The 24,591-nt window shown below is 45.7% G+C and overlaps 1 protein-coding gene across 18 annotated transcripts in view; it reads left to right on the top strand.

Moving 5' to 3' along the window:
• NRXN2 (neurexin 2) overlaps positions 1 to 24,591 on the top strand; it is a 1,320,144-nt gene that overhangs the window by 751,008 nt on the left and 544,545 nt on the right. For all 18 annotated transcript variants that reach the window (XM_063945216.1, XM_063945229.1, XM_063945225.1 and 15 more), the window contains one exon: positions 16,728 to 16,847. In XM_063945216.1, the coding sequence (XP_063801286.1) occupies positions 16,728 to 16,847 (120 nt within the window). The remainder of the gene's footprint in view (positions 1 to 16,727; positions 16,848 to 24,591) is intronic.

Consider the following 24,591-nt stretch of genomic DNA (forward strand, 5'->3'; position numbering starts at 1 on the left):
TGACGTCACGGCGCAAATGCGTCATTCCACGAAACCCCGCCGGAGGAGGGAGAAGGGGGAGCCCGGAGCCGCGCAGACGAGGAGGGAGAGGCGGCTGAAGAGCGGCGAGAACCGCTTCAAATGTAAGTCAGCCCCTCTCCCTTCCTCTCTCTCTCTCTCCCTCCACCACCTGCCGCAATGTGTAAAATGGGGACCTGTGCCTGCCGCTATGTGTAAAATGGGGACCTGTGCCTGCCGCTATGTGTAAAATGGGGACCTGTGCCTGCCGCTATGTGTAAAATGGGGACACTTGCCAGCGTACTGTGTAAAATGGGCACCTGTGCCTGCCGCTATGTGTAAAATGGGGACACTTGCCAGCGTACTGTGTAAAATGGGGACCTGTGCCTGCCGCAATGTGTAAAATGGGGACACTTGCCAGCGTACTGTGTAAAATGGGGACCTGTGCCTGCCGCTATGTGTAAAATGGGGACACTTGCCAGCGTACTGTGTAAAATGGGGACCTGTGCCTGCCGCAATGTGTAAAATGGGGACACTTGCCAGCGTACTGTGTAAAATGGGGACCTGTGCCTGCCGCTATGTGTAAAATGGGGATACTTGCCAGCGTACTGTGTAAAATGGGGACCTGTGCCTGCCGCAATGTGTAAAATGGGGACACTTTTTCCTGCCGCAATGTGTAAAATGGGGACCTGTGCCTGCCGCAATGTGTAAAATGGGGACACTTGCCAGCGTACTGTGTAAAATGGGGACCTGTGCCTGCCGCTATGTGTAAAATGGGGATACTTGCCAGCGTACTGTGTAAAATGGGGACCTGTGCCTGCCGCAATGTGTAAAATGGGGACCTGTGCCTGCCGCAATGTGTAAAATGGGGACCTGTGCCTGCCGCAATGTGTAAAATGGGGACCTGTGCCTGCCGCAATGTGTAAAATGGGGACACTTGCCAGCGTACTGTGTAAAATGGGGACCTGTGCCTGCCGCTATGTGTAAAATGGGGACACTTGCCAGCGTACTGTGTAAAATGGGGACCTGTGCCTGCCGCAATGTGTAAAATGGGGACACTTTTTCCTGCCGCAATGTGTAAAATGGGGACACTTTTTCCTGCCGCAATGTGTAAAATGGGGACACCTGTCTGCCGCAATGTGTAAAATGGGGAATGGGGACACTTGCCTGTCGTACTGTGTAAAATGGGGACACTTTTTCCTGGATATGAAATTTATGTTAGAAAAGGCAGTTTTTCAGGTAAAAAAGTTCTGAAAGAGAGATATATATATATATATATATATATATATATATATAATATTTTTATTCATTTATTTTTTATTTTTTTATTTTATTTTATTATTTTTATTTATTTATTGTAAAATATTTTTTTTTTTTTTGCGGGGGTGACAAATGACTACCTTGCCCCGGGTGACAAAAATCCTAGTTTCGGCCCTGGCTGCAGGTTAAACTCCGCTCTCAAGTTTTGCAAGTTACCAGTGCCTTTAAACACCGCTCTCAAGTTATACAAATCCTCAGCGTCCTTTAACCCTCGCTCTTAAGTTATACAAGTCCTCAGTGTCTTTAACCATCGCTCTCAAGTTATACAAATACTAAGTGTCCTTTAACCCTCGCTCTCAAGTTATACAAGTCCTCAGTGTCTTTAACCATCGCTCTCAAGTTATACAAGTCCTCAGTGTCTTTAACTATCGCTCTCAAGTTATACAAATCATCAGTGTCTTTAACCCCTGCTCTCAAGTTCTTCAAATCACCAGTGTCTTTAACCACCACTCTCAAGTTCTTCAAATCACCAGTGTCTTTAACCACCGCTCTCAAGTTTTTCAAATCACCAGTGTCTTTAACCACCGCTCTCACGTTCTTCAAATCACCAGTGTCTTTAACCACCGCTCTCAAGTTCTTCAAATCACCAGTGTCTTTAACCACCGCTCTCAAGTTCTGCAAATCATCAGTGTCTTTAACCACCGCTGTCAAGTTCTTCAAATTATCAGTGTCTCTAAAACCATCACTCATAAGTTCTTCAGTCACCAGTATCTTTTACCATCACTCACAAGTACTTCCTGGACATTTCTCCATATGTTCCTTCTCTGTTATGTGACATTGTGTTGTCCTTTTCCTACAATAAAGTTCTTCAATAATTTCATCAAGCCTTACTGTCAGAGTCCTGTATGAGGAAGACCTATATCAGGCCATCCCTGTTCCGACCCAACTGTGGTTCCTCTTCCTTACCATCGGAAAAACCCCCAAGTTCACAACACCCCCAACCTAGGTCAGTGACAGTATACTCAGGCCTCATGGACCCGGGGGATCGGAGCCCAGAGGCAAGTACCATCCAGGACTTGGTTTCCCGAGTTCAAAGTCAGGAAGCAGCACAGGGCCAGGTGATGCATTATCTTCAGGAATTGTCTGGCTGGCTGGGTCAAATTCAGACTTCTCTGGCTTCAGTAGTGCTGGTCTCAGTTCCAGTACCTGCTCCAGTGGCTGGCGCTAGTAATGTTCCATTCCTCTCCAGAACCAGATCACGCCTTCAGCTCCCTACTCCTTTTCGCTATAATGGGAATCCAAAGAGTTGCCGTGGTTTTCTTAATCAGTGCGAGGTACATTTTGAACTCCTTTCATTTAACTTCCCTATGGATCGGTCCAAGGTGGCATACAATATTTCTTTGCTCGAGGGTTCAGCGTTGGATTGGGTGTCTCCGTTATGGGAGCAATCTGATCCACTGGTTTCCAGTTACACCAATTTTATTACGTCATTCCGGAGGATATTTGATGAGCCTGGCAGGACGACCGCTGCCTCTGCAGACTTGCTCCGTGTCCGTCAAGGCTCTCGTTCAGTGGGACAGTATGTGATTAACTTTCAGACCATAGCATCAGAACTGCGCTGGAATAATGATGCCCTCCGGGCTGCCTTTTGGAACGGACTCTCCGATCGTCTAAAGGACGAGTTGATCACTAGAGATTTGCCTGATTCCCTAGAACAGTTGATCTCGCTCTGTGTAAAGGTGGATCTTCGCATGCAGGAACGAGGTGGCGAACGTAGACGGTCATATCGATCAAGGGTCCGATCTTTTCCGTCCAAGCAAACGGTTATTCCGAGTCCTGACGAGCCCATGCAGATTAATCGATCCCGGCTGTCTCCAGAAGAACGTCAGCGTCGTCGTGAGGGTGGTCTCTGCCTCTACTGTGGAGCCGCGGATCATTTTCTTAAGTTTTGCAAGTCGCGCCCGGGAAACGGGCAGTCCTAGCTTGTTCCGGAGGAGTCGATCTAGGGGTTTCTTCTAAATCTTCTCCGTCACTGGACTGTTTACTCTCCGTGTCTCTGTTTTCTGGGTCAATAGTCAAGCCCGTTAAGGCCCTATTGGACTCAGGGGCTGCAGGGAATTTTATTTCCCTTTCCTGTGCCCAGGATCTGAGGTTTTCAGTTACGGTCGGTCGAACGACCTATTACGTTGACTGTTATTAATGGTACCCAAATTTCTAACGGTCTGATTTCAAGTTGTACGGTACCAATCAAGCTGCAAGTGGGAGCTCTGCATCAAGAACACCTGGAGTTCTTAGTGATTCAGGAGATGCCCCACGATCTGGTTCTTGGCCTTCCTTGGCTTAAACTTCACAACCCTCATGTCGACTGGAGTTCGACGCAAATAACATCTTGGAGTCCATTTTGTCATTCCAATTGTCTCATTCCTGTCTACCTGGTCCGTGTATCTTCCAAGTCAGATGAAGGGCTCATTCCGGATGCCTATCGGGAGTTTTCAGACGTATTCTCGGAACAGGTGGCTGACCAGTTACCACAGCATAGACTCTGGGACTGCCCCATTGAGCTCATTCCGGGGAAAATGCCACCTCGGGGTCGCACTTATCCCCTATCATTACCCGAGACCCAAGCTATGTCAGACTATATCAAGTCTAATCTACAGAAAGGATTCATCCGTCCCTCTACGTCCCCGGCGGGGGCGGGTTTCTCTTTTGTGAAGAAGGACGGAGGGCTGAGACCGTGTATTGACTATCGTGGTCTAAATGATGTCACCATTAAGAATAAGTATCCTTTGCCGCTCATCACAGAGCTTTTTGATAGAGTTCGAGGAGCCCGAGTTTTCACCAAGCTCGATCTAAGGGGAGCTTATAATTTGATACGTATCCGACAGGGCGATGAATGGAAAACGGCCTTCAATACCAGGGACGGGCATTACGAGTATCTGGTAATGCCGTTTGGCCTCAGCAACGCCCCAGCCATCTTCCATGGATTCATTAATGAAGTCTTTCAGGATATGCTAAGTGTAGTGGTATATTTGGATGACATTCTGATATTTTCTAAGAATCTCACAGAGCACAGAATGCAGGTCAAGGGGGTACTTCTTCGATTGCGAGAGAACCATCTTTATGGTAGGATTTCCAAATGCACCTTTGAGGTCCCTTCCATTCCATTTCTGGGTTACATCATTTCGGGCACGGAGCTTCGTATGGATCCAGAGAAGCTCACTGCCATTCGGGACTGGACTCAGCCTCTTTCCTTGAAAGCGGTACAACGATTTCTGGGTTTCGCAAACTATAACCGGAAGTTCATAAAGGGATTCTCTACCATTGTGGCACTTATCACGGCCCTAACCAAGAAGGGTTCTGTAGCAGCGTTCGTTCAGTTGAAGGCAGCCTTTATGTCCGCTCCAGTACTTCAACAACCAAATTTTTCTAAACCATTCTTTTTGGAGGTTGATGCTTCCACGGTAGGCATAGGTGCCGTGCTTTCGCAGTACGCTCGAGACGGGAAGTTACATACATGTGGTTTCCATTCTCGCAAGTTCTCTCCTGCTGAACGGAATTACACCATTGGAGATAAGGAGCTTTTGGCAATAAAATCTGCCTTAGAGGAATGGAGATATCTTTTGGAAGGTGCTAAACACCTAATTACAATTTTCACTGATCACAAGAATTTGCTGTACCTCAAGACGGCCCAGTGCTTGAATCCCCATCAAGCTAGATGGGCGCTCTTTTTTACTTGGTTCTTGTTTGTTATTAAGTACCGGGCTGGGACTTTTAACACCAAGGCTGATGCTTTATCCCGTTCCTTAACGGCTTCGGATGAGGAGAATTCCGTTGAGAGGGCTTTGATTCTCAATCCAGTTTCTATGCCAGCGGCTCCCACCGCTCTGGACCCTCCTACTGGGAGAATGTCTGTGCCAGCTAAATTTCGACCCTGGTTGTTGCAGTGGGCTCATATTTCCAAGTTTTCCGGTCACCCTGGTGTTCAAAAGATGTGGGAGTTTCTACGAAGATCTTACTGGTGGGACACTATGAAGAAGGATATTCAAGATTATGTCAGCTCATGTCCTCAGTGTGCTCAGCACAAAATTCTTTGTCTGCCGCCTGCAGGGTTGTTGCATCCACTGTCCATTCCTAGGAGGCCATGGACTCATATCTCTATGGACTTTGTCACCAAATTGCCTCTCTCCAAGGGTCATAATACTGTCTGGGTAATTATTGACCGTTTCTCTAAAATGGCGCATTTTGTACCTCTGACCGGGTTACCATCAGCTCCCAAGTTGGCCTTGTTATTTATCCGAGAACATTTCCGCCTGCACGGGTTACCTCAGGAGATTGTCTCTGACCGGGGGGTACAATTCACTGCAAGATTCTGGAGAGCTCTCTGTACGGCCTTACAAATAAAACTCAAGTTTTCATCCGCTTACCATCCACAAACCAATGGACAGACTGAACGCGTCAATCAAGATTTGGAGACTTTTCTCTGTGTTTATCTCTCTCCCTCACAAGACGACTGGGTGTAACTGTTGCCATGGGCTGAGTTTGCCCATAATCATCTGTACCACTCTTCGACTGGTGAATCCCCATTTTTCATTAATTACGGATTCCATCCTCAAGTTCCAGAATTGCCCATTTGTCCTCCGGAGGATGTTCCTGTTGCAGCCTCTACTCTCCGGCACTTCAATCAAATTTGGAGTCAAGTTCATGCTAACCTCAAGAGAGTCTCCAGCCGCTATAAGTTCTTTGCGGATAGGAAGCGACAAGCAGCTCCCCAGTACAAGGTTGGTGACAGGGTATGGCGCTCTACACGCAATCTCCGGTTAAGGGTGCCCACTATGAAGTTTGCTCCGAGGTTTATTGGTCCTTACCCCGTATTACAAGTCCTGAACCCGGTTGTCTGCAAATTGGGATTGCCTTCCCACCTCCGGATACCAAATTCCTTCCATGTCTCTCTCCATCGCCCCCTTATTTTAAACCGGTTCCATTCAAAATCCCAGAGGCCAACCTCTGCAGAGACTGAAGCTGGAACGGACTTTGAAATTAAAGTTATTCTTGACTCTCGTTACCTCCACAAGAATCTACAGTATTTGGTGGAGTGGAAAGGTTTTGGCCCCGAGGAGAGGAGCTGGGTTAAGGCTACTGAAGTTATGGCTCCCCGACTGGTGCGGATTTTCCATTCCAGACATCCAACAAAACCTGGAAAGTGTCCGGGGGCCACTCCTGGAGGAGGGGGTACTGTCACACGCCAGAGGCGGCATTCACCGCGCTTACCCCTGCGTGCCTGCTGATCGGTGTTGCGGCCTTCGGTGGTCCACGGGCTCCGGCGTCTGGCTGGCGCCGCTCCCGGCGGATCCCCGGGGCAGGGGTGCCGCCATGACACCCGGCATCACATGGGCGGGGAACTGGTGATGTCATCAGACTGTTCCGCCAATCCTGCGGAGGCAGAAGATTCAAAGTCAGACGCCGGGCAGAGCCTCGGCGCCTGAGTATCATCTTTTCCCCTGAAGTGGATGTCAGTGCTCCTGTTCTCGGCGGATCTCTCTGCAGTAATATCCCAGTGTCTCTGGCATTTCCAGGTGTCCGTTGTTGCACATCTTCCAGCGTTCCCAGCCGCGGCTGAGTTCCACTGCGCTCCAGTCACCAGTGCTTCTTGGAGTCAGCGTGGGCTGCAGGTTAAACTCCGCTCTCAAGTTTTGCAAGTTACCAGTGCCTTTAAACACCGCTCTCAAGTTATACAAATCCTCAGCGTCCTTTAACCCTCGCTCTCAAGTTATACAAGTCCTCAGTGTCTTTAACCATCGCTCTCAAGTTATACAAATCCTCAGTGTCCTTTAACCCTCGCTCTCAAGTTATACAAGTCCTCAGTGTCTTTAACCATTGCTCTCAAGTTATACAAGTCCTCAGTGTCTTTAACCATCCCTCTCAAGTTATACAAATCATCAGTGTCTTTAACCCCTGCTCTCAAGTTCTTCAAATCACCAGTGTCTTTAACCACCGCTCTCAAGTTTTTCAAATCACCAGTGTCTTTAACCACCGCTCTCAAGTTCTTCAAATCACCAGTGTCTTTAACCACCGCTCTCAAGTTCTTCAAATCACCAGTGTCTTTAACCACCGCTCTCAAGTTCTTCAAATCACCAGTGTCTTTAACCACCGCTCTCAAGTTCTTCAAATCACCAGTGTCTTTAACCACCGCTCTCAAGTTCTTCAAATCACCAGTGTCTTAAACCACCGCTCTCAAGTTCTTCAAATCACCAGTGTCTTTAACCACCGCTCTCAAGTTCTTCAAATCACCAGTGTCTTTAACCACCGCTCTCAAGTTCTTCAAATCATTAGTGTCTTTAACCACCGCTCTCAAGTTCTTCAAATCATCAGTGTCTTTAACCACCGCTCTCAAGTTCTTCAAATTATCAGTGTCTCTAAAACCATCACTCATAAGTTCTTCAGTCACCAGTATCTTTTACCATCACTCACAAGTACTTCCTGGACATTTCTCCATACGTTCCTTCTCTGTTATGTGACATTGTGTTGTCCTTTTCCTACAATAAAGTTCTTCAATAATTTCATCTAGCCTTACTGTCAGAGTCCTGTATGAGGAAGACCTATATCAGACCATCCCTGTTCCGACCCAACTGTGGTTCCTCTTCCTTACCATCGGAAGAACCCCCGAGTTCACAACACCCCCAACCTAGGTCAGTGACAGGGTGTTTCATGTAAGGCACAGTGTTCCTCTTCTCCAGGGAGTTCACTGTAGTGTACTCAGTGCAGTGTACCCTTCCAGGCTAGCGGGGCAGAGCCAGCTTGGCTGGATAACATTAGGGGAATGATTCCAATATCTCTTCTAAATTGTCCCGCAATGAGAGAGAGAGGCAATACTTAAGACAATCGTTGACTGAGTTTATGAACAGAGACTCAGTACCCAAACCAGCGTCTCAGTCCCCTGCCATTTGTCCACCAAACTTCCTTTGGCCCATATACTGCAGTCTGACTCTGTTGATGATGGGTCAGACATGGAGGAGGGGGAGGTGGACTCAGAGGTGGGGGAGGCTACTCTGTCACAGGGAGTAAAGGCTCTCATAGAAGCCAGGGTGTATATACCCATTGGCCAGGATGGCACTTGCCAGGGGCGCCAGGCAAGGAGGGTGCGTCACCTGGCAGTTCCACCCTGCGGCCAAAGGGTAGAAGAGTAGTACTGTCAGACTGTACATGGTGAGAGTCTGTTACTGCCAGCGCGGCGCCGGTGTCCGTCAGCACTGCACTGCACTAGTGATCAGACTAGTGTCCGGCAGCACTGCACTTGTAATCAAAATAAACTACAGCTCCCAGCAGCCCTTGTTGCTGGGAGCTCCTGGTAGCATTGGCTTCTGGAAGCTGTAGTTTATTTTGAGTCTGATTACAAGTGCGGTGCTGCCGGACACTAGTCTGATCACTAGTGCAGTGAGGGGCTGACGGACACCGGCAGTAACAGACTCTCACCCAGAGCCGGCCCTAGACAACAGGCATTATAGGCAAATTCCTAGGGCATCTGGAATGCCCAGGGGCATCCATTCCCAAGGCTAGGGCCAGCTCTGTTATCGCAACCAGCCAGGAGGAGAGTTAGGACGGAGGCTGCATCAACAGCAGCACACAGAGCCGAATCTCTGCTCACACAGGCAGGAAGTGACTTTACTTTCACCTTCTGCCTGCCCTGTGACTGAGCACAGACGAAGCCAGGCACTGAGCCTGCAGAGCCAGGACCCTGCCCCAGCACTGCAGCATCACAGCACAAAGGTAAGATATGGATGGGGTAACGGGGGACTTATGGGGAGAGGAAGGTGGCTAATAACACTGCTATGGGGGGGAACCTATGAAGAGTGGGGGAAGGGGGTAATGACACTGCTATGTGGGAGTGGGAGAAGGGGGTAATGACACTGCTATGTGCGAGTGGGAGACCAACGGGAGTGGGGGAAGGGAGGTAATGACACTGCTATGAGGGAGAGAACTATGGAAAGTGGGGGCACAGGGGAATATGACACTGTTATTAGGGGGAAGCATGGGGGTGTAGGAGCAGCTGATAACACTGCTATTAGGGGGTAGGGCATGAGGCAGAGACACATGGGGAGTAGGGGCTCGGGGGCCTAATTGCTCTGCTATGGGGGAGGGGGCATAGGCATGCACACGGTGGGTGACGTGTGCACAGGCACACCCTGATGTTGGGCACCCCCCACATGCTTAGTCAGACACTGCACAAATATTTTATATAGAACCAGCCCTGGTCAGCACTTGCTGACTAATTACACATAATTCACACTATGCAGTCACAATGTGCGGGTACTATTTCTTCCCAGCTCCCATTGTGACACTGTCCACCGTGATTCTCAACCTGCCAATGGAGTGGACTCCGCATACCAGGAGAAGGTTCTGTGTGTGAGCTGTACTGGCTGATAGGCGGACATCTGTCTCAGAGGGATGGGGGAATCTTCTATATTGGGAGGAGGGGGCTATTCCGTGCTAAGTGAGATAATGTGTCTGAGAGTAAGGGGGAACCCTGTACTAGGGGGAAATAATCTGTCTGAGGGAGCAAGGTGCAGGTTTGAGACATGGAAAGTAGGAGTGAGGTGCAGGGGAGATGGAAGCTGGGACCAAGGTACAGGTGTGAGACATGGAAGGTGGGAGTGAAGTGCAGGTGTGGGGTATAGAAGGTGGGAGAGATGGAAGGTGGGAGCAAAGTACAGGGGAGATGGAAGGTGGGAGTGAAGAAGAGGTGTGAGAGATGGAAGGTGGGAGCAAGGTGCAGGGGAGATGGAAGGTGGGAGCGAGATGCAGGGGAGACGGAAGGTGGTAGTGAAGAAGAGGTGTGAGAGATGGAAGGTGGGAGCGAAGTGTAGGAGAGATGGAAGGTGGGAGTGAAGAAGAGGTGTGAGAGATGGAAAGTGGGAGCGAGGTGCAGGGGAGATGGAAGGTGGGAGCAAGGTGCAGGGGAGATGGAAGGTGGGAGCAAGGTGCAGGGGAGAGGGAAGGTGGGAGTGAAGAAGAGGTGTGAGAGATGGAAGGTAGGAGCGAGGTGCAGGGGAGTTGAAAGGTGAGAGCGAGGTGCAGGGGAGACGGAAGGTGGGAGTGAAGAAGAGGTGTGAGAGATGGAAGGTGGGAGCGAGATGCATGGGAGACGGAAGGTGGGAGTGAAGAAGAGGTGTGAGAGATGGAAGGTGGGACAGAGGTACAGGTGTGATGTGAGAGATGGAAGGAGGGAGTTAGGTACATAGGTGATAGAGGGAGGGAGTGAGAGGTGCAGGGGTGAGACTGAGAGATGGAATGAGGGAGTAAAAACTAAAGGGCTAAAGAGGAACAGAGGGCATGAGATGTGCAAGGGGGTAAGTAAGGGAAGGAGAAAGGGGTGACATATGTGACATTAAGGCGTTTAGCATCCCGGCAGTCGGAAAGCTGACGCCAGCATCCCGAAACTGCTCAGAATGCTGATGCTGGCATCCCAACATAGATAGCGATGCAGAATGCCGAAAACCAGATCGAGTTGATGCCAAAGTCTCCACTGGCAAGCCGCGTGGGAGGGTTAGGCTGCGAGGGTGGTAGGGTTAGGATCAGGCTGTGGGAAAGGTGGGTTAGGGGGGAGGAATGGTGTACCGTGAATACGAGACATTACTGGGCAGTGTAATGTGAATAATGGACACTACTGTGTGACATAATTTGAATTGGAAGTACTATTGTGTCCACGCCCTTCCCCCAAAAGACCATGCCCCATTTCCAATACTCACACCTTATTTCAAATGTGTATAGGGGGTGGGGTGGCGCCAGCCCCTTACTTTGCCAGGGGCGCTCGGACCCCCAGATACACCCCTGATAGAACTATCAGAGACGTCCTGCATATCCCTGATAAGGTAACAGAGGACAGTGTCTTATTTTAATATAAAAAAAGAAATCCTCAGCCACTTTTCCTGTGTCAAAGGAACTAAATACAATATTTGAAGAACCGTGGGTTAATCCTGATAGGAAATTTCAGATCCCTAAAAGGTTGATATCATCTTTTCCCTTTTCTCCTGAGGATAATAAAAATGGGAAATTCCACTGATAGTGGATGCTTCAGTATCCAGGCTGTCACGGAAAATTGGATTGCCTGTCCCTAGTGCAGCCTCCCTAAAAGACATGGCTGATCGTAGAATTGAGAAAACACTCAAATCTTTGTATACAGCTGCTGGGGTGACACAGAGACCCACTATAGCATGTGGGTGGATTACTAAGGCCATTGAAAAATGGTCGGGTAACCTAATTGAGGGGTTAGGTACCTTGCCTAAGGGGGAGATTATTTTACTCCTGCAACATATACAGGACTCTGTAAATTTTATGGTGGAAGCCATAAAAGAAATAGGCTTACTTAATGCACACACCACTGCTATGGCAGTGTCAGCACGCAGAGGCTTATGGCTACACCAGTGGACTGCCGACGCGGACTCCAGGAAAGGCATGGAAGGCCTACCCTTCACAGGAGAGGCCTTATTTGGAGATGAACTAGACAAATAAATCTCCAAAGCTACTGCGGCTAAGTCTAAGTCTTCCTTCTGCAGCTACCCCAGCCAGGAAGGCTTACTCGGGACCTAATCTACAGTCCTTTCTTACTGCCAAGTTTAAGGGCAAAACCAGAGGTTCTTCTACAGCCATTAGAGGCGCTAGATGTAAACTATCAAAACCAGCAACTGCAGGTTCACAGGAACAGAGCTAAAGTTCTGCTTCCTCAAAGCCTTCAGCATGACTGTGGACCATGATGCCTGGAAGACTGGCCGGTGGGAGCCCGACTAAAAATTTTCAGTCACATCTGGACAACATCATGCCAGGATCCCTAGGTCATAGATCTTATTTCCCAGGGCTACAGACTGGAGTTTCAGGAGCTCCCACCTCATAGAGTCTTCAAATCAGGCTTACCAGTTTCACAGGAAGCAAGTATAACCTTACAGGACGCCATTCAAAAACTGGTACAGACTCAGGTCATTGTTCCAGTTCCACCTCATCTGCAAAACAAGGGATATTATTCCAACCTGTTTGTAGTACCGAAACCGGACGGATCGGTAATGCAGATTTTGAACCTCAAGTCATTGAACCCATACTTACGAGTGTTCAAATTCAAAATGGAGTCTCTGAGAGCGGTGATCTCAGGTCTGGAGCAAAGGGAATTCCTAGTGTCTCTGGATATCAAGGATGCGTACCTTCACATTCCGATCTGGCCGCCTCATCAGGCTTATCTATGGTTTGCACTGCAGGACTGCCACTAAAAGTTCCAGGCCCTGCCATTTGGTTTCTCCACGACACCGAGAGTGTTCACCAAGGTGATGGCAGAGATGATGTTTCTACTCCGCAAACAGGGAGTGAACATAATTCCATACCTGGACGATCTTCTGATCAAGGCACTGTCCAGGGAGCGTTTGATGGCCAGTATTCACCTCTCAACCAGACTACTCCTGGATCACGTGTGGATTCTAAACTTACCAAAATCTCACCTGGAACTGACGCAGAGGCTTTCCTTTCTGGGAATGGTACTGGACACAGAGTCTCAGAGAGTGTTCCTTCCCTTGGAGAAAGCTATGGAAATCCAGTCGATTGTTCGGGCTGTCTGAAGCCAACCCGAATCTCAGTGCATCTGTGCATTCGCCTTCTGGGGGAAATGGTGGCCTCTTACGAGGCGCTTCAGTATGGAAGGTTTCATGCAAGGCCCTTCCAGCTAGATCTATTGGACAAATGGTCCAGATTGCATCTTCACATGCACCAGGGGATCCGTCTGTCTCCATGAGCCAGAATCTCCCTCCTGTGGTGGCTACAGATTTCTCACCTCGTCAAGGGTCGGAGGTTCGGGATTCAAAATTGGATTCTGCTAACCATGGATGCAAGCCTCAGAGGCTGGGGAGCAGTCACCCAGGGGGGTGCAGTTTCAAGGAAGATGGTCAAGTCAGGAAGTCGTCCTTCCAATAAACATCCTGGAACTCAGGGCTATCTACAACGCCCTTCTGCAGGCCTCATCTCTACTTCGGAATCAGGCCATTCAGGTCCAGTTGGACAATGTAACGGCGGTAACGTACATAAACCGACAGGGCGGAATGAAAAGCAGAGCAGCAATGTCAGAGGTGTCAAAAATTCTCCACTGGGTGGAAAAGCACGCCATGGAGTTGTCGGCGGTCTTCATTCCCAGGAGTAGTCAACTGGGAAGCAGACTTCCTCAGCAGACACGACCTGCACCCGGGAAAGTGGAGCCTTCACCCGGAGGTGTTCAGGTGCTTGACATGTCGATGGGGATATCCACAGGTCGACATGATGGCCTCTCGTCTCAAGCAGTGGCGGTAGATGCTCTGACAACTCCGTGGGTCTATCAGATGGTGTACGTGTTTCCTCCACTTCCTCTGATCCCAAGAATTCTAAAAAGAATAAGAAGGGAAAAGGTTCAAGCAATACTCATTGCTCCGGACTGGCCAAGAAGGGCCTGGTACGTGGAACTTCTGGAGATGCTCCTCGAAGATCCGTGGCCTCGGCCTCTTCGCTAGGATCTTCTACAACAGGACCCGTTCATCTATCAGGACTTACCGTGGCTACGTTTAACGGCATGGAGGAGGGATCCCTGACAAGGTCATCCTGACTATGATCCAAGCCAGGAAAGGGGTAGCGTCTAATCATTACCACCGTATATGGAAGAAGTATGTCTCTTGGTGTGAGACCAGAAAATATTCCGTGGTGGAATTTCATCTGGGATATCTCCTGCTTTTTCTGCAGTCTGGCGTGGATGTGGGCCTATGCCTAGGTTCCATTAAAGTCCAGATTTCGTCTTTGTCTATTTTCTTTCAGAAACAATTGGGTCCAGACATTCTTGAAAGGTGTTTTGCACATCCAACCTCCCTTTGTGCCTCCCATGGCACCTTGGAATCTCAATTTGGTGCTGCAGTTCCTCCAATCGGACAGGTTTGAACCATTACAAGAGGTTGACATAAAGGACCTTACGTGGAAGACCGTCACACTGTTGGCCTTGGCCTCAGCAAGACGTGTGTGGGAACTAGGGCGTTGTCTCACAAGAGTCCCTACTTAATCTGCCATGAGGACAGAGCTGAACTCAGAACTCGTCAGCAATTTCTTCCTAAGGTGGTGTCCGCGTTTCACATCAACCAACCTATTGTGGTTCCAGCTGTTATGGACACTTCTACTACTTCAAAGTCTTTGGATGTTGTGAGGACTTTGAAGGTGTATGTGAAGAGAACAGCTCGTCACAGAAAATCCGACAGGGTGTCCTACTTCAAAGCAGTCTATTGCACGCTGGATCATGCTCACGATCCAGCATGCTTATTCCATGGCAGGACTGCCGGTACCAAAATCTGTGCAGGCGCACACTACTAAGTCGGTGGGTTCTTCTTGGGCGGATGCCAGGGGTGTCTCGACTTTGCAGCTCTGCTGAGCAGCTACTTGGTCAGGTTCGAACACGTTCACAAAGTTTTACAAGTTCGATACTTTGGCCTCTGAGGACCTTCAGTTTGGTCAATCAGTTCTGCAGGAACCTCAGCACTCTCCCACCCGGTTTGGGAGCTTTGGTACTTCTCCATGGTACTAAATGGATCCCCAGTATCCTCTAGGACATAAGAGAAAATAGGATTTTAATTACCTACTGGTAAATCCTTTTCTCGTAGTCCGTAGAGGATACTGGGCACCCGCCCGGTGCTTCGTTCTTCCTGCACTGTTACTTGGTTAAGTGTTCTGGTTTGTTCAGCTGTTGCTGTTCATGTTTCAATTTTGGTTAGCATGGCTTTCCTATTGTTCTGTGTGCTGGTCCGTAATCTCACCATTATCCTTATCTATCCTTCTCTCAAAGTATGTCTGTATCCTCGTGCACAGTTTCCTAGACTGAGTCTGGTAGGAGGGGCATAGAGGGAGGAGCCAATGCACACTATCAAATTCTTAAAGTGCCCAAGGCTCCTAGTGGACCCGTTTATACCCCATGGTAGTAAATGGATCCCCAGTATCCTCTACGGAGTACGAGAAAAGGGTTTCTGGTAGGTAATTAAAATCCTATTTTTGACTATAAGCTTTAAATATAGAATACATACTGTTTGCCAGCGGTTAGGATGCCCGGCAGTAGGGCGGTCGAGAGCTGGGCTGGGCCCGGGTACTTTTCAAGAGGCGTGGCTTAATTACAGGAGGCATGGCCATGTACCCTTAGTAAAAAATACTGAAAAAAAATAGTATTTTAAGCACCTCCATAGCCACACTGCAGCCCAGTACACAGCAGATTGTGCTGGGCTGAGAAGAAGAGCTGCAGCTGCTGCTGCCAGGTAAGAAGGAGGTGGCCTGAGCCCCTAATGGACCCTCACTGGGCCCCTCTATCAGACCTGAGCCCATGTAATTTGTACCCCCTCCCCCCCATCTCGGCACCACTGCCCTGCAGTCATATGACCGACAGCGGCATCGCGACACTGAATTTCCAAACATCGGAGGGGGTAAGTATTTCTACTCCACCCTAACCCTTGTGTGGGGGGCGGATGGTTAGAGCAAACTCCCCTAATTCCTAACTCTGTCCCTTCTCCCCCCCAGGGCACTAACCCATACCCTGTCGGCGATCCAGCATTGGTCTCCTAAGTGGTGTCGGGATTCCGGCATCGGTCACATGACCGCTGGCATCCCATCAGACGATATGCTAAGCGCATCCTGCATTAAAATATGCACATATCTTTATTGGAAAACTTGTCAAAAAAGGGGACAAATGGGCAGTGTATGATGATATTTAAATAATAGTTTTTTGAGCACAAATGCATGACAATTCCATCTTGTGTTACTATACCTACACAGTGTGTACATGACTTTACGTTTACTTCTTGATGCTATATTAACATACAAAACCCCCCTGAAAGTCCTGTCTCTGATAATGCTCCTGCATGGTACAACTATTTTTTTTGCAATACTCAAAAATGTGACTGAAGCGTAAAATAATTTTTAAAACAAAATTTATAATAAATAAATCTAAAACTGATTCTCTCCAGCGGACATGAAATGTAATGCATACAGTATATCTCATCGTCCCGATTTACGCTGGACAGTCCACATTGTAAACTACAATGAGCCGGTTCCTCGCTCCTCTATGTCTGATGTCTACTGCTTGATGTAACCGTGATGTAATGTCTTATGCTGACTCTTCTGCTGTTTGCTTATACACACACAGTACTTGCATCTGTGCCAGTTTTAATTGCTAGCTCACAACTATCCATAGTAGTATTAAATTAAAATCTGGTTGGCATCATGGAATCTGTGACAACTATAAGTCAGAACTGATGATGATGATGAAATAGGGTCCAGTGCTGCTGAACAAGCTTTCAAAATGTGATAATAGCATAGACATAAATGCTCAATGAGCGGGTATGGTGATGATTCCCAAACGTGTTGTAACTTATAACTGTGATTGCGGATAAAATGACCCATGCATTCACTGCTAGCAACTCAGTAGCTACCCTTCTCTCTACCCCCAGGACCCAGCACTACGTGCTCAGAGGAGTCTTGTGGTAACCTCGGTGTGTGCCTACAACAGTGGGACGGCTTCACATGTGACTGCACCATGACCTCCTATGGAGGACCCGTCTGCAATGATCGTAAGTTTAATATTAGATTAATTTTACATTAAAGTGACTTTTTCTAATGTCTCGACCTTCTCTTCTTACTAATATCCATCTGTCTTTATCATATCTGCCAGTACTTTGCCATATCTAACAGTTATTTATACACTATATCCACATAACAATAATATTTCTAAATACATACATTTCCAATTTTTAAGATAAGACATAAATGGATGAAATATGAAATCATATTATATTATGCTTAACTAAAATAAAATGTAAAGAAAAAAATGTATAATTGATTTGTAATAGTACAGGAATATGTACACATGGCAGAGTCACTTTAAAGGCCTATACAGTACACGAGTGTGGTGAACAACAATTCTTGTTAAAAGTCCAGGCAAAGCCTCGGAATTTGTGCTTGCTTCAGCAGTGCCTAAGAAGTGGGTTTATTACTGTGTCTCAAAGCTTCCAAGCATCATGGTGTACTATGTGTTTACTGAGCATTCCCATAGAACGCCACTGTATTAGAACAAGCATTAATGCTTCTGAATGCTCCAGGCAACATTGAAATTGACTCGAAGCAAAAGAGAATACTCATCAGCAAGTGTGTGTGTGTGTGTGTGTTTGTGTGTGTGTGTGTGTGTGTGTGTGTGTGTGTGTGTGTGTGTACAGGCCCATTCACTTACATTAATTTAAAATCAATGCCAAAATGCTCATAAACACTTATAATGAATACTTGTACATTTGCCCTTTATGTACCTAAAAGGACATTCAGCAGCAACTAGAGATTTATTAATCAGTTTTTATCAATTTAATTAACAATCTTTGGCAGTTTGCTGCTGAATTTAAAGCCACAATATTTTTTTAAAGACAATGCACACTGATTGATAACAGAATCCCATAGCCTTATTCACACAATGTTGAGATGCCTTTTTTTTTGTGTTTTTCATTAGGATATACAGAGAGTACCAGACACTACATTTATTAGATTAGTGTCCAAGCTTGCAACATGTTAAGAATTACAGCAAGGATATACATGTATGCTAGTGCTAGATTTAGCAATCATACAATGATTATTTTCCTTAAATGGAACTGCATTAGGAATATTGTGGTATTAAAGAGCAACTAAACCTAATACAATTAATAATGCTATACCAGATATTTTTACTACTATCCCCCACCTGTGGATAACATCACATCAGCATCCAGTCAGCAGAAACTCTGACTGCACATTCTGTTTTACCAATAACTCTTCTAAAACTTCTAAATCCTTTTTATATTTCAAACTCAGGGGCCTTTGTGCGACGCACACCCTGCAACCATTATAAATACACCAGTGAGCCTGATTCAGAGTTGTAGGATGTTGCACTGCCGCAAGCGGCTGTAGCAGTACTGCACAACTAATATGCTAATGCAGCAGGAGGTGTCTAGTGAAAATAATTGCCTCCTGACTGCTTCCGTGATCCACTGGTGCATCATCATCAGATCACACTGCATGACAATCGGTCATCTGAGTAACCTTCAGGTTACTCAGATTTTCATCTCAGGTCCATAGCCGAGGTCAGTAAATCTGCGTCGCCAGACACAGACACTGACCTCGACACTCCTACAAAACGGCCCTGGTCACCGCCCCCAAGAACCCTCAGCCTGTCAATCAGGAATTAGACCCTATGTTATATCTTTAGTTATCCTTCTAAGAACCATCTATATTGATAAAGTAAATAAATGATCAAATAACATTAGTCCATTTTAATTTAACACATGCTCATAAAACAGAAAATTGTGTCAACATTATCTAATTTTCAGCATTAATCGCATTTCTATCTCTGGTTTGCATTTTAAGAATTCAATTTGTAAGAAATTTCACATACTGGGGCTGAAGCACATTTGGCCACAAAATGAGCATAATTACAGCCCAAAAGGATACACGAAAATATAGTGTATTTCTGTTAGAGGTGTATTAATGCCCAAGGGGGCCTGGGTTAAGTGTGCCCCCTCCCCTGAGCAGCACCTCCCCTCTCAGCTATGCATCTTACCTTGTGTGCCATTCCCTCCTCCGCAGCAGCACCATTTTTCTAATGCTATTCGGGAAGATGGTGCATTAATACAAGAGAGCAAACGCTCTGGCTCAATGCCAAAATATTTGCTTTCACTGTGTGACACCATCTTCCTAAGACGCTACAGAGGAGGAGGAGGAATCCGCTTGCTGGCGAACAAGGCAAGTATCTGGGTTCATACGCCAGTGATTTCCATCCAAACGCTGAGTTTAAGATGTACTGCATATGACTACACACTTTCTTCCAGTCCACATGAGGCCTCAATTGTGCAGATGTGCTAGTACTGTACTCTGCCTACCATTAAACTCCAATTCCCTCCTACCCAGACCCACACATGCCTAAGTGACATAATCACAAATCTGCATGGGCGCATATGCATGCGGCTTATGTTATGTGCATGAACAGGTCAAACTGAAGCATGATATGCTATGTTAACGGGTATAGTATATACTCTGCATCAGGCCCACTTTATATTAAATCAGACAATACCATAACTCTGCTGTATGGTACATCATTCATACCACAATGTTTCACTTGGGGATGTATCATGTATTTTATATTACTGAAAAATGTTTTGCTTAATATACTGTATGTTATTATGACATCTTCAAAGTCCCATTGTCTTACATTCTATTATGGAGTAATATTTACCTAGCTCACCTGCTGGCACATACTATAACATTCCTAATCCTCTTTAATGTGAAATAACTGTGTCATATCCTCATTAAATACCATTATCTCATTATTTGTATTTAATGTCCTTATATGTTTAGATTATATGTTTATATTAATATAATGTTTACTCAATTATACATTTACATGCTTTTTTTCTAATTTCATTTTTAAATGCAGTACGTCATTTTCTTCCCACTTTCCCACTTAAACACATTATTCGATTTAAAAACAGTGATAGCTGTGGCGCTAATACATGCAACCAACTTATTGCTAATTAGTGAAAAATAAGTCTCTGTATAAAAGCACTCCCCGTTTATCAGGTCGCAGATTTACGTTCAAGTAGAATGATTCACATCAGTCATCAATCTGAAAACGATAATAACAAGGAGCGCCTCCTAGTGCAGTAAATGGGATGCAGTCAATTTACCTCCAATCAAAATCCCGACGGTCGAAATCCTGACAGCAATTGACCGACGGTCAATATCCTGGAAAAAATACCGACATTTAAAATACTGACAAGGTCAAAATACCGACATGCAAAATGCCGACAGGTCAAAATACCGACATGAGTTTTTCATGATTTTTTAATTGAAACTGACTTGTTCATACTTTACCATCCCAGTGGACCTGGAGGGGGAATATAATAGTGTGCCGAGCGCAGCGAGGCACTGTGCCCGAAACATGGCGAGCGCAGCAAGCCATGCGAGGGTACGCGGTACACTTATATGGTGTCCATATCAACCTATGTCGACACACACAAAAACAATGAAAAACACATGTCGGTATTTTGACCTGTCGCCATTTTACATGTCGGTATTTTGTCCTTGTCGGTATTTTAAATGTCGGCATTTTGTCCATGTCGGGATTTTGACCTTGTCGGGAATTTTGACCGTCGGTCAATTGCTGTCGGGATTTCGACCGTCGGGATTTTGATTGGAGGTATTTCATACCGATCCCCAGTAAATCAGTGAAACTGCAACATGACAATGACAGCATTTTCACACTCGCAGTATATTCACAGGGTGGCTCTTGGGGTTTACAACATCAGTAGTGCCACTAACATGGGAAGATAATAACATAGACTGAAGTATATTCAAGTGTATTCAGTGCAATACATAAACATACATTTACTGTAAATTAAAGATGTAGAGCTTATCTGAACATCGGGCATCTCAGCAGCAATATGACTGAAACAGCCCAACAGGAGGAAGAACCTCAACTCGTTTTTTTCCAACAATCAAGTACAGGACTTCCTTCTGATGAAGCCTTGTTCTTGGTTGATGGATAAATGCATTGAGGTTCTTCCTCCTGTTGGCCTGTTCCAGTCATAATGCTGCTGTGATCCCCGATGTTCAGATAAGCTCTACATGTTTAACTTAAATGCATGTTTATAAATTGCATGGAATAAATTTGTTTTAGAATATACTACACTCATGGGTTATTCAGAGATGGATGCAGATCTTGCATCCACAGTAATGCACTACTCACATGCTGGGGGCCGCCCAGCACAGGTCAGGGCCACCCAGCTTGTGTGTGGCACCAACCCTGCGACGCGTTCACAATTTAATTGCAAACGCATCGATTTGAGGTTGAGCCCTGGCTGCGCTGGCAGGCAGACCAGTGCCATTGTTTTTCTTAGAGCCATTGCGTGCAACGTCACGCAGTTGCCCCAAAAATGGTTTAGACATGCATGCATTGTCCGGACACACTCACTAAATGCCACATCGACATCCCCCCGACAGCCACAGCTCTCAGTCACATTGCGGCCGCATGGTGAAGTGTCGCACATGCGCACTGTGGACGGTGCGCGTGCACGGACCCCTGGATGCAGATGTTGTGAACCCTGTGAATACATTGCGAGAGTGTGAAAAGGCTGTTTTTAGGTTAAAAAAAAATGCCACGCATTTTTATTTTTTTATTTTATTGTTTTCACTTCACATTATTTTATTTTCCTACATTTGAATAGTGAGTTCAGTTTACTTGCAGGATGTGGAATGAGTGAAACCTTAAAATGTTGACTTTATTTTGTAAGTTTATCACTGATTATACAGTAGGTGCTTGAATTATTCTAACAAGTTTGACATTTCTTTGGATGCATGTAACTTTTTTAAGTTGCAACCACAAATTTTGTCCCAGTTTGTTTTTGTTTCAACCCCATGACTGAATTCACAGATGAAAATATAGCAATTTGCATTTGCTAGCTCTATATTGCTAGTAAACGAGAAAGGAAGAATGAGGAGAAAGTTATTTCCTGTAATTTTATCTCTCTCTCGGGGAGATTGATCAAATCTTTGAAATAGATAAATTGGAGAAGTTTTTCAAAGCCACCAATAAGCTTTTGTAATTTTTTTATAGCACAGTTTGTAAAATGACAGAAGTAGATTGGTTGGTACTTTATCTCTCCCCACTTTATTTCTCTCTAAGATTTAATAAATCTCTCTCCCACTCCCCTCTCTCTCTCTTTCTTTTTCTCAAACTCACTCTCCCCACATTTTAACGTTACCATGGCAACCTGCACGGCAACCCAGTGATATTGGTGGGTTTGAGCTATTGTTCTTTTATGAGGGTCATTCATGAATACTCATATACTTTTGTCAACACAAACATTTCTCTTACAGTTAATTATTGTCTATAATTACTGCGTGATTTGTCTTAAATTTCCCACCCATTTTCTTAAACCGTTCATTAATATTGTAGGTCATTTACCTCTGGGACACAGCTCTATATGTAACAGTGTAAACCAGCTATTTATACACAATCTGGTACTTTAAACAGTTCTCAGTTTACAATCTTAAAATAAATAATGTAAAGTATTTGTAAGCTGAGAATAAAATATCCATGAATAAAAAAAGTAATCAGTCTTCCGGTTAGATTCAGTGGAAGAGATGTATCAAGCCTTCTACTGAGCGGAAAAGTAGACAAGTCAAGAAGTTTTCCATAGCAACCAATCAGCTTGTACCAAAGCTGCATACCCTCCAACATAACCCATTCTACTAGGTAAAAAATGCTCTGTTCCTGGAATTTCTTGCCAATGGCAGTTGCAAAGGTTGGGCTGCAGCGCAGTTCAAAATGTAAATAGGGGAGCCACACCAACTGCCAGTGGATCTCTGCTGGCGATGTTTGGCAGTATTTTGGGTGGCAATTGGTGTGGCTCCCCTATTTAAATTTTGGACTGTGCTGCAGCCACACATCTGGAGCTGCCACTGGCAAGAAAGTCCAGGAACAGAGCATTTTATACCTATGGAATGGGTCATATTGGAGGGTATGGAGTCGGCCCTAGGCATAGGAAGTATAGGCAAATCTGTAAAAATATGGGGACATCTAGAAAAGACTTGGTGCATCTCATCAGGCTGGACATCTACACTCTGCTGCTCCAGCTGCAGATTTCAGATATCCCAGTTGACAGTGGCTGTGCTCCGATGGGATGTACAGGCTTTCTGGCACTGTGGCACCAGTGACTTATATGACAAGCAGCAAAGCAGCAGCAGCAGCAAGCCAGTACAGCCTAGTGCCTATTATACAGCTACTGCAGCTTCCATGAGTGTGATGGTGGCATGACCTAGGGTCACATCAGCATCATTCACAGCACGCCAATGAGGAGAGAGGCAGAGGAAAGACAGCAAAGGGCAGTATGGATGGTGTATGGGCAGTACAAATGGTGTAATGGTTGGCATTACTGCCTCAAAGCATTGAGGTCACTGGTTCAGTTCCCACTATGGCCCTGTGTGGAGTTTGTATATTCTGCCCGTGCTTATGTGGCTTTGCTCCAGGTACTCCGGTTACCTCCCACAATTCCAAAAACATGCTAGTAGGTTAATTGGCTCAAGAAAAAAAAAAGAACCCTAATGTGTATGTGCATGTACATGTGTTTAAGGCAGACTAGATGGGCCAAGCAGTTCTTATCTGCCATCAAATTCAATGTTTCTATGTTAAAGGTAAGTAAATTAGAAGAGATTTGATTGCTGGAGACACACAAGGGGGATAGACTTGATGGCTGGAGACACAAAGTAGGGGTGTAGGCTTGATGACTGGAGACACACAAGGGAAAGAGCCTTGATGGCTGGAGACATAAGGAGGGGGGAGACTTGATGGCTGGAGACACAAGGTGGGGGGAGACTTGATGGTTGGAGACACAAGGTGGGGGGAGACTTGATGGCTGGAGACACAAGGTGGGGGAGACTTCGTGGCTGAAGACACACAAGTGGGTAAGATTTGATGGCTGGAGACACAAATGGGAGAGATTTGATGGCTGAAGAGACTGACATCCTCTGTTTCCTCAGCCACCCAGTCCTGACCACATTGGGGGGACACCAACCAGAATGTTGCCATGGGCATCAAATTGGTAATTTTTTGATATACAGTACTTGATAAATGCTAACTAGAAGCTGATTAGTTGTCTTCTTGTCTACTCTTTTAAAAGGCTTGAAACTTCTCCCCCTAAGACACTGATGTTAATATGTTATGTTAAAGTTTCTTTTATATGGTATGTTGTTAAAATGATGTTAAGAATATTTAGATATTGCACAAATACCTTATATTTTGGTCCACTTTATCCTCTACCTTTCGTAATGTATTTTACCGTGCTGTATCACACAAGGCTATAATTTCTATGTACCGTATATAAAATTTGCAAAAGTACTGCAGTGTCTATAAATACAGAGGAAAAGCAGACATTGAGAACATATTCATTGTACAATCACATTTTCAGTTTCATTTTAAAATTTTGTTAAAGAACTATTTATTGAAGGCATCAAATAACAGTTAGTGTCCTACTTAGATGAAAGATATAAATTTTTAACAGAAACATAACTAGCTTCTTGTCAATAGTAGATTAAACTAAAGCACAAACATACCTGTGTTTTCATATGGGGAAGATTTTCTTTCTCGTACAAGCCTTCCCTTTATTAAGGATAAGAAGGTACAAGATCATCAATAGGGTAAGTAAAGTATGAGCACTGTACAATTATAGTGGGGAAATGTATTAAACTGCGTTAAAGGTTACTGAGGAATTTCTCAGCTTAAGGACCATAACATAAGCTCCA

Source organism: Pseudophryne corroboree, chromosome 11 (genome assembly GCF_028390025.1).
Source record: "Pseudophryne corroboree isolate aPseCor3 chromosome 11, aPseCor3.hap2, whole genome shotgun sequence".
Taxonomy (NCBI): Eukaryota; Metazoa; Chordata; class Amphibia; order Anura; family Myobatrachidae; genus Pseudophryne; species Pseudophryne corroboree.